The sequence below is a fragment of the Cryptomeria japonica genome, chromosome 10 (assembly GCF_030272615.1).
Source record: "Cryptomeria japonica chromosome 10, Sugi_1.0, whole genome shotgun sequence".
NCBI lineage: Eukaryota > Viridiplantae > Streptophyta > Pinopsida > Cupressales > Cupressaceae > Cryptomeria > Cryptomeria japonica.
The window spans coordinates 322,315,630-322,334,514 of NC_081414.1; the positions used below are offsets into that span (position 1 = coordinate 322,315,630).

The 18,885-nt window shown below is 33.4% G+C and overlaps 1 protein-coding gene across 1 annotated transcript; it reads left to right on the plus strand.

Moving 5' to 3' along the window:
• Window positions 1-1,933: 1,933 nt before the first annotated feature.
• Window positions 1,934-4,998, plus strand: LOC131076108 (peroxidase 12). The gene is made up of 4 exons (XM_058013156.2): window positions 1,934-2,063; window positions 2,187-2,469; window positions 3,928-4,119; window positions 4,208-4,998. Exons 2-4 carry the CDS (start codon window positions 2,194-2,196, stop codon window positions 4,865-4,867), a joined length of 1,128 nt encoding a protein of 375 aa, XP_057869139.2. The 5' UTR covers window positions 1,934-2,063; window positions 2,187-2,193; the 3' UTR covers window positions 4,868-4,998.
• Window positions 4,999-18,885: the final 13,887 nt, after the last annotated feature.

Below are 18,885 nucleotides of genomic sequence, written 5' to 3' on the forward strand. Positions count from 1 at the left end.
AAACATTTCAATTTATTTTTTTATTTATGATTTTTATTATATTGATTCCATATCTTTCATTGTTTTAGTTCTGTATTACTTATTGATACAAAAACATCTAAAGGATTATTGCAAATTGATGCAAAAGTAGAGATGTTAGATCTATTTGTCTCGTGGGAAGCTGATCTCTCAAATGTGGCACCCCTATTTTTGAAGTAACATACACAATATTCTTCAACATATGAAGATGATCTAATCTCTACTATTCACTCTATTGAAAATAGCTTTGACAACCATTATATTTATAGCATCAATAGTAGCTACTATGCATTCAATACTAAATCATCCTCTTAGAAAAATTGTCACAAAAATAACCTCAAGAACAATAAAAACGAAACGAACAAAAAATTTAAACTACCAAATGAAAGTAAAATTCATTTCATAGTTGAAAATATCTCTATATAAAGAGTCAAATAAGGATCTAACTTTGGTATTGCAATAATATCATATTTGAAAACAAGCATAGATAGAAACAAAGAACTATGAAACCCTTGCAAAGCAGTAGTTGTTGCTTCAATCTTTTCATAGTGAACATAAAGTAGATCTAAAATATTGGGGTTTTAAAGCCATTAGATTCTTGAGCTTGAGACAAGATTTTTGGAGCCTTTTAAACAAAAATATTGGTTGTGAGTAATTTTTTTTCAAATGTGAGGTGAGGAATGTTTCAGAGACAAATTTTTGGATGAATTTGTTATTTTTAAAGAAATGTGCACACATAATCTAGGATGTTAACACATATAATAGAATAAATAAATATTTTTTTTACCATATTGAATCAATTAATTAAAATGAAAAGGAGAAATATTATCATTAAATAGTGAGATTTCATACTATTTTTTAAAAGAAGTTGATTTATTTTTAATTAATTTTTTGTTCATTAGATATTGATATAATGATACATTTTAAATTTTAAAAATATCAAATCAGAAAGATTATTAAGAAATTATAAACTATCAGGTACTTTAATATATTCAAATCATTATGTCTAAAATTTTCTAATGTTTGAAAATTATAACATCACTATAGGATGATTTTCTGTTGTTAGTAGAGAGATTAGATGACATAAGTGAAATAGAAATCACTTATTATTACCTTTTTCCATTTCTTGTGATTTTTTTATATTGATGTTCATTTAGAGTGACTAAAATTTTGGTAGATTGATGTTCTCTTCTATCAAGTTTTTGATATTGATGTTCATTAAAGTGGCTGAACTATTCATATTTTGATTTTTTCTTCTATGAATTCTTCGCCACTGGTGTTGATTAAAGTGGTTGAAATTTTGGTCCTTCGATTTTTCCTTCTTTAAATTTTTTGAAATTGATTTTTTCATTAAAGTGGTTGAAATTTTCATAGTTTGATATTTTCTTCTATCAATTTTTCAGCATTGATGTTCAAGTTTGATATTTTCTTCTATCAATTTTTTTGCATTGATGTTCAAGTTTGATATTTTCTTCTATCAAATTTTCAGCATTGATGTTCACTAAAGTGGCTGAAATTTGGATCATTTGATTTTTTTTCTTCTATCAATTTTTTAACATTGACGTTTATTAAAGTAGCTGAAATTTTGGTAGTTTAATTTTTCCCTTGTGTCAATATCAAATGTTCATTAAATGACTGAAATTTTAATAGCTTGATTTTTTCATTTATCAAATTTTTCATATATATATATATATATATATCAAGTTTTTAATATCTTTCTCTTAACATGATGTTAATTAAAATAACTGAAATTTGAATAACTTGATTTTGTCTTTCTATCAATTTTATAAATATTATGTTTTTAAATTTTTCTTTAATAATATAAATAAAAGAAAAAATATTCAATATTAAAATTATAAAATATAAATAAATTATATAAATTACTATCCATATAACCATTACACCTCATTCAAATTGCAAACACTAATTTTTGTTTTTCTTTTACTTTTTCCAACTCTAATTGCATATCCCAATTATAAATAATACTATAGTATTCCTTTTGTTCATACTACATAGTTTCTCAACTTCCTCCGGAAGGCAAAAGGGTAAGAATTTATCTGGCATTAATGTTGTTAGCATGACCTTAGATAGCAGTGTCGTCCTTGAACAGTAAGGCAAACAGTATTAATCTAGTTCTAATATAAGTTTTCTGTGAATGTAAATGATAGGGCCAACATGGTGAGCTTGGCAGAGATGGTAATAAAATACAGAGGGCCAATTGTTTGTTTTCTGGTGGTAACTGGGGCTTGGAATTGCGGTTGTTGTAATGGGCAGTCTATAGATGTGGATGATCTCCCAGAGCCGGTGGATGGACTGTCATGGACATTTTACAACACCAGTTGCCCAAATCTGGAATCCATTGTCAAATCCACTCTCGACACTTTTTTCGATGATGATATCACACAGGCTGCTGGGTTGCTCCGTCTTCATTTCCACGACTGCTTTGTTCAGGTAACCTTAAACTTAGGCCAAAACCGATTCGAAATATCATTCTCCCTGTATAATTTCTCGTGAAAATCTGTTTTTCCACGTAGGTAGATTAAGAAAGCTGTTTCAATAGTTTATTTTCTTCGCTAAAATTAGGTTAATTAGAATTTACTTTTAGCATAGCCTTGATTTCTTATTATTCTTTGAAAGGTTTTATATGAAACTCATAAATCTTTTTAGCTCTTTCATATTAAAATGTAAATTATAGGCTGAAATCTTTTTAATTTAGAGTTAATAACTTAGCTATTTATTCTATTATAGATGTTGCAATCTTGTTTCATTTTTTATTTATTTTATTTCTAATGAATTGGAATCTTGGTGGATGGTATAATCAAGGAACATATCATTAGGCTAAACAATTATGCCGAGCACCTTTTATGATTTTTCATTTTCTGAACTAATCCATCTTAAGATTGTATATTCTTGTTGTATTTTTTCATAAATCTTAACAACTTGTTATTTTGTAATTTTTATATTAGCCAAATAAAAATTGACCAAAAAAACATTAAAATCTACATGTATATAGTTGAATCAATAATATTGATTTACCCAATTGAAATTATTTGTATAAATACAATAAGGGATGCAATTTGTCAAGTTCCTCCCAATAGTGTGCCAACTTTAGAGTAAATAAAAGTAAAGATTAAGATAGAAGGGCAGAAGAAAGACAAAGAGTTTTAAAAAGAGAGAAAGAAATTATGAGATATAAAGAGAGTGGGAATGAGGGATAGAGAGGTAGAGATAATGGGACAAGATTCAAATAGAAAGGAGGTGATAGAGACAAGTAATTGTGAGAGGTATAAAGAGACAAAGAGCAATAGAGGGAAAGATACAGACATAGAGATAGAGATGCAGAGAGAGAAACACACAGTGTGTGTATATGAGGATATTTAAAAGGTTGTCATTGATGGGAACCTAAGACACGTTTGGAGAGGATCACAATCTATATACTTGTGCAAAAATATGTTGTAAGCATGTTGAATGAAGGTAGACTATCATCCCATATGAGTGAATGTACATTATTGTTAATTAATATTCGAAAGAAAATCGATGTGCAACTGACCAGCTCTATTGTCTATTTAATCTCTAGGTGAAGAGGCTACAATCACATGCTTTCTAATGGTTAACACACTCCTTATGATATATTTAATGATTGAATGTGTATCCCATGCTAACATTCTTATATATCTATATATAACAGACATGATACTTAAATAATCTGTATAAATGAAATTTATCTATTTTTTTTAAAAATGTATAAATATTTTTGTTGTACGAGGTAATTTATTGATTTCATTATTGATTTCATTATCCTTGTAATAAACCATAAATTTTAATCTAAAACGATTTTGTGTATATATTCAAATTCATAGATAAATTTACCTACTGAATAACATATGCAATTGGTCTTGTAATGGGAAGGGGTGCGATGCATCAATACTGCTGAATATAACAGACAACTCAAGCGAAAGGCAGCAAATTCCGAACCTTACGCTAAGAGACATGGCGTTCACAATTATCGATCAAATAAAAGTGGCGGTGGAGGCCAACTGCAGTGGCGTTGTATCCTGTGCCGATATTTTGACATTGGCTGCTCGTGACTCCGTAGCCAAGGTTTGTCACTCTTTCCCTTTACTTCTCTCTTAAATGCCTCTGAACATTCACATATACTTACTGAATGAATAAATCGGACATATTGAAGAGTGGAGGACCAGAATATCCAGTACCGCTGGGGCGCAGAGACAGCACAACCTTTGCCAATTCAACTACGGTACTTGCAAATTTACCGGCTCCGACTTCAAACGTAGATGAGCTGGTGGGTAATTTCAGTAACAAAGGTTTAAATATGACAGATCTGGTGGCTCTATCAGGCGGGCACACAATCGGTGTAGGCCACTGCGGTTCCTTCCAGAACAGGCTGTACAACATAACCACAGGAGTGCGAGTGCAGGACCCTACTCTTAACCAGACTTTTGCAAGCAATCTTTATCTAGTCTGCCCCGTCGTCAATGACACGGTCAATTTTACAAACTTGGATCTCCAAACGCCAGACGATTTTGACAACGATTACTACCTAAATGTGCAGAATAACCAGAGCCTCTTCACCTCTGACCAGACTCTGTATGACAACTCCACTACCCAAGGCATCGTGGACACTTTTGCTTCCAACCAGACACTCTTCTTCACAGATTTCATCCTGGGAATGCTTAAAATGGGTCAACTTGATGTCTTGACGGGCACCGAGGGAGAAATCCGCAGCAACTGTTCCGTTGCGAATTCAGCTTCTGCAAACGACGACCAAGGTATACGGTCCATGGTCGACTCGGGAGAAGATTTGGCTTCATCATTTCATTCCGTGTAAGTGTAGTTTAGCTTGATTAAGCTGCACTTGTGTTTCTCAATAAGGTAATACGGAATAAGATATTGATGTATGGTTTCTATTGAAACATCTTCAATCGATTATTAATAAATAAATTATTACTAAGTTTTTATATATAATGAAGTGTTGTGATTTGCTGTTCATAAACATGATTTATGGACCATTTTTCATGTCGACAGGTTCTCTCACCCTCCCTAATTACATATCGGATAATATTGTTAATTTCTATTGTACCTATTTATGAATGACAAAATTTTGTAGTTGGTTAGCATTTATTACTTTTATTTTTGGTAAAGAAATTATAAATATTATTTTAATAAAAAGATTAAAATAAAGAAATTTTCATAGATTATATTTTATATTTTTGAGACTATTAAATGACAATTGACATTACTAATTTGAAAAGGAGAAAATTTATAGAATCTAGAATAATTCAAATCATCATGAATATTGAAAGAGTAAAACTTTTTATTCTTATGAAATCTGGTTATTTTGAATAAGATGAAATTCTAGAGGATTTAATAGACGACATTGATTCTAACTAAGAAACTTGTAAATAATGTTTTTCCTCTAAAGTTCATTTGGCAAGGAAATCCACTAAACTATTTCATTTCTTAGGACTATGAGAAAAGGAGATAAAATCAAAATTAATTCTAGACATATTAATGATTTGGTCCACTAAAGAAGAAATCTCCTAAGAAGACTCTTGAAAAACTTTATTGTTCAAAAGTGAACCCAAAATCAAGAAATCAAATTCACATGTAAGTTTTCCCTAGCCAAACTCAGAGGCCTTCTCAAGAGCCACAAAAGTAGATTGCATTTCTATCAAATTGTTAGAAATAATACCCACCAAATATGACAAAATTATAAAAAGACCATGCCATCACTAGCATGATCTACTCCTCATATTCTAGAAACACCTAGGATACCTTGAGTGTATATATATGTATGTATGTATGTATGTATGTATAAAAGGGGGAGGGAACCACTTACCTATTCGTCATTTTAAAAGGATGAACTTTAAAGCTAATAAAATAAAAAAATTGACTTTCAAACTACTTTAAAAAATGAGAGAGAATAATAAGAAGATAAGACATCTTAAAATTGTTTTTAGTAGTAATAGTTCCTTTGAACATGGTTGTAATCTTCATCTAAACCTATTCAAGCAAACATTGGTAACCTTCAAAGACTTTACAAGTCCTCTCTAACTATATCTACCAATGATTGAAAATAGGAGGATTATCCCAAGTAACTATAGGATACAAGTAGATGTAAGAGGATGTTTTTGAACTCTCCTAAAAATGAATAAAAGAAGAAACAAGAATAACAGGTTGATTCACATGGTTATTGATGTCAATAAATAACCAAATAGAAGTGACATTGAAATAAATATGAGCAATAACGTAGAACACACAAATATACTTAGAGGGGGGGTGAATTAGTATATTAATAGATTTTAATTTCAACCAATATAAGAATTATTGTCAAAATGTGAATAAAAACATTAGAAGAAACAATACACATAATGAGCACTAAATAACACCATATTTACATAGAAACCCTAGAAGAAGAAAACCATGGTGAGGAAGTTGCTTGGATCTACTCCCCAAATCTAGTCTCATAGAATGACATTTGAACCTTACAATGATAGTTTGTACGAACCAACCCAAATGAGAAACCAATCCCTTAATCAGTTTATAGACACAAATATAAAGGAGACTCCAATTCCTAGTTTGGGTAGCAACCCAAAATGTAAGAGGCGCCAACCTCACATGAATAAACAGGCATCAATCTCAGATTGCACCTAAATAGTGAAGAAAAGAGTGATACCCAAAATACCATTACAAATAATCTCTGCAAAAAAATAGAATGATCATACTTTATTATTTTGATTTGATTTGAGCCACAATCTCCTTCTCTTCACATACTCTACCTCCAATAAAAAATGAGTCATGAAGTACTCACTCAAAATTATAGATTGTTTGGTTCTTCTCATAGTGTGTTTGATTAAGCGTTTGTTTGTGACCTCACCGGATCAAAAGTCAAGATCGATATTGATGAACCTATCATATCAACGTCACTGATCATGTCCAGGGTTAAGTCTGTTGATAGGCGTACACTATTTTAGTGAACGCACACCACCCCATACGAAATGAACGATATAAATTAAATATCAGTTTGCATGAGCAGACAACAGTCCAATGACAGCCAAGAACCATTTGAGCAAAATATTAACTTTATCCAAGGTCATCCTCAGAAAATACATGTTTATCACTATCTTATCGGCCTGAGAAATTTGAAATTTTTGAACAAGGGACTAATCGTTCAATAAGTTTAAATATCAATAATTGATCGCACCTTTTGCTGCAAAAGTGAACAATCAAGATGAATTTACAAATCTTAAATATCTTGTGTGGATGTCCGATGTTGAAAAGTCGTCATCAAATAAGATTTTGCCATAAGGAATGTTACAACCAAGGCCAATACGAGCATGTATACAGACATGGCACATAAGCACATCATTACGACTGATACTGGCTTTGACATACTCCAAAATATTGAAATATTGAACTCAAAATATATGAAGCATGGAGGCACTCAGACAAATCGGTAACTTCGAGGGAAAATGGCTGGTGACTGCATGACTTTGAAAACTTAAGAGATGACTTAAGTCATAGGAAACTATTAATAGAAACTCAACAAATATAATTAAAAGAAAAGTGCACAGTGCCAAATAGAAGAATTATTAAGGGGTCGTTTAAGATCAATTTAGTTAAAGTTGTCACATTCTAATAACTGTAATTATATCTCATTTGTATTATTTTTTTTCAGTAATGACAATAGATAACTTTTGTGATGATTAGAAGGATTGACGATATTATTAAAAATTTTGCAAGACAATATTTTGTAAGATTTTACAACACTACTTCTATAAGCTTGAATATCTCTGCATCCTTGAATAGCTCTCCAACCTTGATATCAATGAAAATAACAAGCAATTGTCTACCGCTTAATCGTTGATGATAATACACTAACACTATAAACCCAACAAAACTAAAATGTCTATTGATTTCATTTCTCCTAATTCTCCCCAATTGACAAAAGCACTATCAAGAATTTACTGATTTATTTTTCTTTCTATCACATCTATGAAGCTCTACCTTTGAAAGTAACTTCCCCAAACTATGATTTCTCTCCTTGACTTGAAAACTTTTCTACTCTCCCAAATCATCTATTATGAATCTAGAGCTTGTCACAACAAGTTTTATTTTTTGTAAATATCAAAGACTAAATTGATTTTATACCTATCCTATTTTAGATCACTTATAAGTGTACTTTCTATTTAGAAGATGCATTATTTCTCTAGCAAGTTTAAATCTTCATTGATAAAGAGTCTTTAAAAAAAAAGAAAATCCTTATTTTAATCCTTAAGTTATGAGTTGTTACTGCTATAATATTTTTATGAGTCTATCAATTCTTTGTAGATGGCATTTTATTCCATTTACTTTCTTAAAGACTCTACACCTATTCAAGAAATCACATTCTTGCATGCATGGAGTTCTTTAAGTGTTTAGAAAAATATATCTTCTTGCAAGGTCCGCCCAACCTAAACCATAATATGTCATTATGCAAGCGATACATTAAACATTGTGAACATTAAAGAAATTGTTAAGCTATTATAAATCTTCCATGTATGATATCAAGCAATAGATGCATTAAACATTGTGACCATTAAAGAAATCATTAAGCTATTATAAATCTTCGTTCTGATAGATTTTATCATTCTCAGCCACAACTTATTTAATAAAGAAAATGGAAGGTAAGGTAAGGTTGATGTCTACAACAAATATATTTGTTGATACCATTCTTAGTTCCACTTTTAAATATATATATTTTTAATTCTTGATCTTTATCCATTTTAGCAATAGATAGATGTTAGTCCATTTTAACCTTATATTTTACCAAACTAGTATATAATCTATATCTAATTAAAATTACTACTATTGAAACTTTCTTAATATATAATGAAATAACAGTTCAAAATTATTATTAATATGACTTCGAAAGTGATTGATATTATTCTATCACTATTATCCTTAGTGTCCTTATAAATAAGGGAATCTTGAATAGAAGAAATAAAATTTCGTACAATTTAAATATTATATCTTGAATAATAATGTATAAGTGCCTTCTACATTAAAATTGTGTTAGATGTAAGTATTAACTAATAGAAATATAGTAATAAAGAATAAGTTCATATGTATAAGAAATTAATCTATATTATTTCCTAAGGCTTAGATGTTAAGATTGAAATGATGATAGTTTCAAAGTTATTTTAATTTACATACAACATTATTCTATCATATAATGAAATAAAGATTATTTAGCAAGAAATTGTATGATAGAGAAACCAAAATTAATTGAAAAAGGAAATGAATTGAGAAAATATAATCCCATATTTGATTAAATGGCATGAATTAGGAGATCAATTTAAACTTTTAGGACATATCAAGTAAAGTGGAATTGAATATTTGTGAGTAAGTGGAAAATTCATTAGATTTCCTTTAAATGAGAAACACGTGGATCTTTTGTATGGTTGAATAGGTTGTAGAAGAAATTAAAAGTGGTTATTAAGTATAATCACATTTTGTTTATAAGAAGAATGGCTACCCAGTTCAAAGATAAGATGTATGCCATAATCCTCTTATCATTATGAAATGAAGAAATATTTTATCTTTATTTATGGTTTGAAGAAGAATAGAGTTTACTTAATCTTATATCATTATAATCAAATGCACATTATCATATGTAGGTGGAACATTATTAGTATCCGGAACCATCACTTTATACATTGCATATTAGATTTGTTGGATATTAGGGTTGTTGGGATATGTTGTTGTCATTTATGTCAACATATTCTCGTGTTGCAGTGAACAGGTTTGTTGAAGAGAGTTGTTTTGGTGATTAGGTGTGGATGTGTTGATGCAGTTTATTGGGTTTTGAGATGCCTATCTCTAGTTGATTCAGTATAATTTTCTTGATGCTATGAGTTGATCTAGTTGAGTTATGAGGTTCGGTATGTGGACTGGCTTTTTGGTTTTCAATTTTGCAAAATACCACAACTCTAGCTAGTTTTGATCTATATTGCTCTGGAATGATTATATCTTGAGTTGCGGATTTTGAAGAGTGTTTGAGATGTTCATGTGTATCATTAGATCAAATGGTTCATGATTTAGAACTTTGCAAGCATATCTTTCAGTTTGTCAGTTGGTGTTCTTGAGCTCGGATGATGTAGTAATGATGAATCTTTTTATCTGAGTTGTTGCGGTGATTGTGATGGAATTCATGTTGTTTTTTGATGTTCTCTGATCATGTTTTATGCATTTTTGTGGTTTGCATTGATTGCAGTGAGCGCTAATGAATAGTTAATTGGTCTGATGGTATTTTTCATGTTATGTGCCATATTCGATGGTGTAGTGTGTTGGAGATGATCTTGGTGATTTATTTGATGGTGTAGAATGTTCGAGGATTTGATTTGGGTCCTTGCTATGTCGAAAATGACATTGTATTGGTCTGGTTGTGGATTTATGTATCATGTGATGTGATTTTGCAATTAGGTCTTATGTGTTGAGTCGACCTTAAGGTTAAGGTTGATGAATTGTATAAATAAGTGTTTTTATCATGTTATTTGAGTGGTTGTGAGTGTCTTCCTATGTCTACAAGTTGTATGAGGTTTTTGTATGTGTGAACAAGAAAATTTATCATTCAAAAGTGTGGAAGAGCAGAGAAGACTTGTTGTATAGACATTGTGCTTAACTAGAAATGTAATCAGACATTTGGAGATGCTATTCTTTCAGTTCATGTAATCTGGATTGTTGTCCGATCTTTGTAAGGCAATGAGCCTTCATCAAGTTTTTAGCCCTTCTTGTTTTTTAGCAGTGAGCTCTAGGCAGTGTGCATAAATGCATGTGCATTCCCCATTATAATATTTACACATACTACTATAGAGTATCATCTCACTATGGGTAGGTTCCCACCATGGTTTTTCCCTTAACTTGGTTTTCACCTCAAAAATCCTTGCGCTATGTGTACTAATAAAATCTAAAGTTGTGGTTAATTTGCTTGAGTTTGGTGAAAACTAATTCACCCCCCACTCTTAGTTTTCTTGCATTCTTGTTGCCCTACTATCAACAATTTATATCAAAGCTAGATCCTCTTGAAGGAGCTTAATTGCTTGAGGAGATTCGGGATGGTAGCTATTGTTTTCAAGAAGGAGAGTCTGATATTTGATGGAACTAATTACTCTATATGGAAGCACTTGAGGGAAGTTCACCTGAATTGTCTTGGAGAAGATTATTGGAATATTACAAAGAATTCATACATTATTCTTGCAAATGGCCTTGTTACTACTGATGAGATCAAGGTTGTTGAACATAAGATAAGAGTTAAGGAAGAATTGTTAAGTGCGATGACTAATGTAGAGATGACTAATTTGATGGGATTGTAGACTACACATGAGATTTTGGTGAACCTTGAAACCTTGTATGAAGGAAATAAGCATGTGAAAATTTTTAAATTATAGAGCATGAAAGAAAAATATGAGATGTTGAAGATGGGAGAAGATGAGAATATTACATCCTTTATGGCTAAAGTGAATGATCTTGTTTTGAACATCAGATATACCATTGGAGTTCTTGAAGAAGATGAGATTGTGGCTAAAGTGTTGAGATCTTTGCCTCCTTCTTATAAACATAAAGTTACTACTATTGATGACATCTGGACTGTGACAATTGTGACAAAGGATATGCTGGTTGGTAAGCTTGCTGCTTTTGAATTGAGTGAACTTGGTGAATCATATGGAAAAACTGAGACTGCATTTAAAGCTATTGTATCCAAGAACCAAAAGTATGATATAGGAGAAAGTTCAATAGTAGTTTCCAGATATGAAAGAGAAATGAGAGAAATGGAAGAGAAGGAAAGAGAGCTAGAAGAATTTGAAGCACTTAGTACTAGAATATTGCCTAAGCGAGTTGGTAAGTATGAAGGGAAGTTACCTTTGAAATGTTTTTAATGCAATAATATTGGTCATTTTACTTCTAGGTATCCTGAAAAAGCAGAAAAAGTGTCTAAGTATGATAAGCATTACAAGCCTAATCAAAAGTATAAATTTCAAAAGAAATTTTATTATGTTGTTGATGAAGGTGTAACAAATGAGGAGTCTGAGAAAGGGAATTCTAAAGGATAAATTTGTGTTCATTTCTATCAAGATAGATAATATGATATCTATTGATTCTACAAGTTGTGTTGTTGAAGAGAAAGCTTTGGCTTCTATGATTGATGAGAAAGATGAATGGGTTATTGACAGTGGTTGTTCACATCATATGATAGGTGATAAAGGTAAATTTATGAATATGTAGAAGTATGATGGTGGTGTAGTGAGATTTGGAGACAATAAAGCTTGTGTAATCTGTGGTAGAGGTTCTATTCTCTTGATGGTAAGCATAATACTGATGATGTTTTATATGTTGAAGGTTTGAAGCATAATATTTTGACTATTAGACATATGGTTGACAAGGGATATGATTTGCAATTAAGAATAGGAAATGTAAGGTCTTGAATAGCTCTGGTATAGATAGTGCATTAGGTACTAAAACTAAAGGTAATATCTTTCATTTGAATGGTGGTGAGAAAATTTGTTTAATTTCTCAAATTGATGAAAGTTGGTTGTTGTATAGGAGAATGTGTCATGTTAACTTTGGCTACATGATTAAGATTAGTTCTACTCAAGCTATTGGAGATCTGCCTAAGATTGTGAAGCCTACTTCTGGTATGTAAACAATGTCAACTCAGAAAGAAAACAAGAATTTCATTCAAGAGAAAAGTATATACATCTAATGGATTATTAGATCTTGTACATACTGATTTATGTGGTCCATCTAGAGTAAGAATCTTGCAGGGAGATAGATACTTCATGTTGCTAATTGATTACTATTCTAGGATGATGTGGGTCATCTTTCTAAGGGAGAAATCTCAAGCCTTGGTGAAGTTCAAAATATTCAAAACTAAAGTGGAGACAAAGAAACGATTGAAGATAAAATATTTATGGTCTTGTAGAGAAGGAGAATTCACCTCCGGTGATATTAATCTTTTGTGAAGAGAATGAAATCATAAGACAATTATCTGCTCTGAGAACCCCTCAGCAGAATGGAGTTGTTAAAAGGAAGATCTGAATAGTTTTGGATGCTACTAGAACTATGTTAATTGAAGGAAATGTTCTCCTTATCTATTGGAGAGAAGTAACCAGGTGAATATAAAAGATGATTCTGGTAAGACCCCTTATCAGCTATGGTTTGGTCATATTTCTATAGTTCGATATTTTAGATTCTTTCGAAGCAAATGTTATATCAAAACAGATGAGGATTTAGGAAAATTTGATGCAAGATGTGATAATGGAATCTTTTTGGGATATTCTGCTCAGAGAAAAGCCTACCGATGTTACAATAGAAAACTTAGAAAGATAGTGGAAAGTGCAAATGTGAAGGTTGATGAGAATAATGAGAAGCAAATAAGAGCATGTGTATATGAGTCTGATGATCAGGATGTTATTGCAAAGAAATTCCAAACTGAGAGCATGAATCAAAGTGATCCAATAGAGATGGAGATAGTGAATGCAAATCTATTGATGTTGATGAAGGAGTTCAAGAGCCTAAAAATCAGAATAATTAGAAGACTACGAGGTATGTAAGACTAAATCATTTAGAAAATCAAATTATTGGTGATAAAATTAAAAGTGTGATAACTAGGAGAAGGATTGCTACTGAAGATGAATGTTTGATTTCTAATATTGAGCCTAAAGATGTTGTTGAAGCTTGTAAAGATGAGAATTGGGTAAAAGCTATGGAAGAAGAGTTAGATCAGATTGAGAAAATAAAAAAATGGGATCTTGTTTTGAGACCTAAGGACAAGAATGTGATTGGTACTAAATGGGTGTTTTGGAATAAGGTGAATGAATTTGGAGAAACTATCAGAAACTGTGTAGGGGAAAAAGTGAGATTAAGAAAATAAGCCCTAATCCCACTCTCATATACACACTTTGGAATATGAAAGAGCCTAGGGAGGTAATGCACTTTGGCTACTTCTTGTGAGGAAGAGAGAGCCAAGGATTACCTCTTAGGGTTTCTATTCCTTTGTTGTAAATGATGAGTAGAAGTGATGCAAAAGGCAAATTTGAATGATTAACCTAGAATGCAAGTATAGACAATCAACCCTAATTTGAAAATGTTGAACTGAAACTAACTGATGTGCAACTGAAAAGTACAAATTATGAAGTAAGTTCAGAGATGCACCTATTCCATAAATCTGAGTCAAAAGGGGTGCCACACCCCTATCCTGATTCTGCAAACAGGAAGATACAACTGACAAACTGAAATCTAAAGGTTCTGAATTGTTGCTCTGCTAAAATCCACATCAAAATGGGAGGACCATGGTGTCATGCCCTTGTCTCAATGATTTATGTCAAAATCTTAACCTTGAGACTATGTCTGTGTTCTCTTCCGGACTTGAAATTTGTAGCAATGATCAGATCGTGTACCTGCACATGTAACTAAAAATAGGGTTTTGGGTGGCTATATGGGGTTTTGCCTTAGTCAAACCCCCATTTTGGTAATTTCCACCTCAACAAATAGTTGATTTGTATAGTAAAATAGTGTGTGCAATAATCTTGTGTGTGTGCAAGACCCTAAAATGATGAATGCAAACAATCTAGAGTAACCCTATGTTTTAAAGAGTAAACCCTAAATTCTTGTAATTGACAAAGTAAATTCTCTAAATCAATGATGCTAAGTGATCTAAAGAATAAATTTAAATCTATAAATTCATGTAATGAAGCTCATACAAAGACATGAAAACAACATGAAATCATTCCAAACCCCAAGGGAGGGGTACAAGCCAATCTTTAGTTGGTGACCTCCTATTGCTTTCCTACATCTTCAAAATCCCCCAATTGATGAAAGAATGCTTGATAAATGCTTGATAGATGTTGTTGAATGTTGTTGAAGACTCCAAAAGATCTGCTCTTTCACTGCATAGAAGGCTTCTAGAAAACTTAGCCGAAAAACTTCTCCTAGGCCTTCAAATGAAGAAAGAGAGCTCTTATGTATGAAACCCTAGAACTTAATTTCATCTTTAGGCTGACCTAGGATTTGAATTTTCTGCCAATTTCTTGGGAGTAAACATTATAATATCATAGAATTATGCTTCCAAAATTGCGAGAAAAATGTTGGGTACCATGCATAACTTACACACGCTCCAACCAACTTTTCACCAAATTTTTATGGGCATTAGATATGATGATATTAGAGTGAGTCACAAAGTTGTAGCTGATTTTGAGATGTTTTGACATGCAAAATTGGGCCTTCAAGGTAGAAATAAGACTTAATTAGGGTTTATAATTTAATGATTTATTGGAGGAATAAAATAAAAAGGGACACACTTAGGGTAAAGGGCCCAAATTTATAATGTATGAAGTGATAAAATATGAATTTAGAGTTTATTAAATTTATTTAATTAAATGCTTAAAGGGAATGAGAAATGCAAGATGCAAAACACACCAAGGCAGGTGCTAAACCAAGCATGGAATTGTACCACCCTAGTAAGGGTGTACAAATTTTGATGTTGCATTTAGCCCCCACTTTAGCGGTCATATGACACTATGTGCATATGCAAGCTAAAGTACAAAAAAGTTACTTGAAAAAGGATATATCCATAACTTGTCGGACGAAGCCCCTAGTGGTATCTGTAGTACATAGTTAGGAACTGGACCCTACAAAACCACATGTTAGATCACAAAATCACCTAATGCTTACTAAGGAAGGTGATAAAATTTGTAGGTAGCTATATGCCCCCTTGTTTTGGCTTGCTTTCTAGTGAGGTGATATTGGGTATCATGTTTACCACAACGAATTGTGATAAAGACCTTGATGAGAAATATTCTCAATAAGGCTCGATTATACATCAAAGCATTGTATGGAACAAATGTGTAGCAAAAGAGTGAATTCATGATCCTGGCACCACTGACAACACGAAAGTTGGAGCTCCCTAGATCAAGTTATGATAGATTAAGTGAAAAGAGATAAATTAGGGTTTTTAACTTAAAATTAGAAAAAGTGAAAAAGCGCATACCTCATAAGTATGAAAGTGACACCATCATTTGTCACTTTTTGACTTTGTGCACTATTCATTACAGAGGAACCCACATGACAACTATCATGCCTCAACATCGACCTGAGTGACCCACGTGGATGGAGATCTTGTGCCAGGCTGTGCCGACTCATAGTCCACTTAACGAGGTGAGTTGACCTTTTGTTGACTTTGACTTTTAGAATGATGATGTCAGCATCCTTTATTATGCACATGCCCCATGTCTGGGCACCATGGTCCCTATAGGGTGCCCTGCTTCTCCCTAGGCGCCTTGGTCCTCCCTGGATGCCATGGTCTCAGAGGGGCATCTTGGTCCTCCCAAGATGCCCTAATCCCTACTCAGGATGACCAAGGGTTGCATGGGATCAGACAGTTGATCTTAAGAGTAGATAGAATGATGTTTTTGAGTAGATGGTGATGATTAATGAGTGATTACTGATGATTTGATTGTTTTGTTTTGTAGATACTACCCTACATGCAAGAGCACACTATAGGCCACACATTTTGCAGCCTTCAAAATCAGATTTTGAGGCTTTCGCCATTAGACGAAGACTTACTACTCTCAGTAGGGTTATGGTATGTGATGGTCATGCCCTCCATCAAGTTCCATCCCATGATGTTGATGGTACTGATGGAGAGATGGGATGGAGATACTTATACCTTTCTCTTACTGGTTGGAGAGATGATAGTCACCTTAGAGGATATGTATCGCATACTTTGTCTACCTATCAGAGGAGAGACAATGAGGTATCAATCTGATTGCATTGCTACCTAGTACATGAGGGAGCAGATATATTACGTTGGGAGAGAGATGCCCAGTGAGACAAGAGGTCGCATCATGATTAGTTGTCTTCTACACCCCATGGGCGAGGTACCATTAGTGAGATATCTTATGATAGCTACCATAGCATTATCTATGTTCCCTAATGGGCGTGACTCACATATGCATGGAGGTACTACTTATGCGATGAGAGCGATGAAGAGAGATAGGAATGTATTCTCCTGGGGGCAGAGCATGCTAAACCACCTCTATCTTGACCTAGAAGACTACATGTTTGGACAATTATGTAGCTTGATTACCTACACACTTCTATAGATATGGATACTCGACCAAATCACATGCACTAGACCAGTTGGGTTTCCCATTGATTTGGTTTTAGAGCAGGCTAGGGTGTTTGTGTATGCCATTACTCATGAGTGGTGGTTTGGAGACTTGCTTCATTGGAGAGTGACATTTGATAGATTGACGGAAGATGTGATCACATGGAGGCCCCACCTCAAGATGCACATGTGGGCAAGTATACATAGTCAGCTAGTTTTTATGTAAAGAAACCGTCTTCTAGAGGGAAGATATAGCCACATTGTAGTCCCATTATACTTTGATTGAGTTTGACAATAGTTTGGATTTGAGCAATATGTCCCTATAGACGTGCCTATTTATATCCGACACTCATGAGTGACCCCTAGGCCAGGTGCTATTATGAGGCCCACCAGTGATGAGATTGGTATGACAGATTCAGATGGGTTGGACTAGGATGTCACAACTGACTATACCGATAATATGGGTGCACACTGGTGGTACATTACATGGTGGGGTAGAGTATCCTGGAGCCATTTTTCCTATAGACTTCCCTAGAGGGAACCCTAGACCATGGAGACATGCGGGTGGTGAGGATGACTCTGATACATCTGAGGACCTAGGTGAGGCAGACACAGATGATCAGTAGGATGTTTGTGGTGACGAAGATGATCCTGATGTGGGAGAGGGAGATCAAGATGGCAATGATGATGAGAATGGAGAGGAGGAGGAGGATGAGGAGGATGAGAAGGATGAGGATGATGAGGAGGATGAGAATGATGAGGAGGATGAGAAGGATGAGGAGGATGAGGAGGATGATTCAGATGTAGTTCCACATCACTCTGAATATGACACCATAGCCCTAGATCCATTGATCGTACCATCCCGAGGAGAGAAGGACCCTATAAGGGGTCCTAATTCCAATCCCCACCATCTCACACCTACTTTACGAAGATATTATGAGCGTAGAGAGCCCAGTGGTTCCCAGTCATAGATAGCCTCTTTACAAGACTCGTACTAGCAAGAGGGAGATCCAGGTAAGGTGTTTTATAATTGTTTAATTTATGGATTTAATTATTTAGATTTGATGATATAGAATGTTACTGATGGAAAACCTCTTCTCATCTCTACAATTGGTGTTCAAGAGTGGCGCTCCGTCATCCAGAATATAGTGACAGATATCATCACCACCGTACACACTCCTAGCTCCTCACAGATAGTACATAGACCTTAGAGGAGTTTTAGGCAGCATGAGGACCTTTTCACCCCCTTCTGAGTGGAGATACAGGCTAGGGGAGAGAGGGAGAATAGTTTTCTAGAGAGATTGTAGCGGACAAAGCGTGATCTAGCAGCGACACAGTAGAGGCAGCCATGTGTCATAGGATCATGAAGGATAGGGAGAGTAGGAGCTCCTTTTAGAGTCACTCACATTCCTCATAATGATATACAGCCATGGGTCCACCCCCACGGCCATATCAAGAGGGGACAACCAGTCACCAACCTCAAACTACTAGCCCTAGAGATAGGAGATGATTATGTTGTAGTATGGGTCACCTTTTGATGTATATGTTATTATACTCATCGATATATATATATATATATATATATATATATATATATATATATATATATATATATATATATATATATATATATCTCAAACATGTTATTTTAATTCTTGAAACAATGTATGCATTGCTTTGATTAAAGGTAACATATTTGG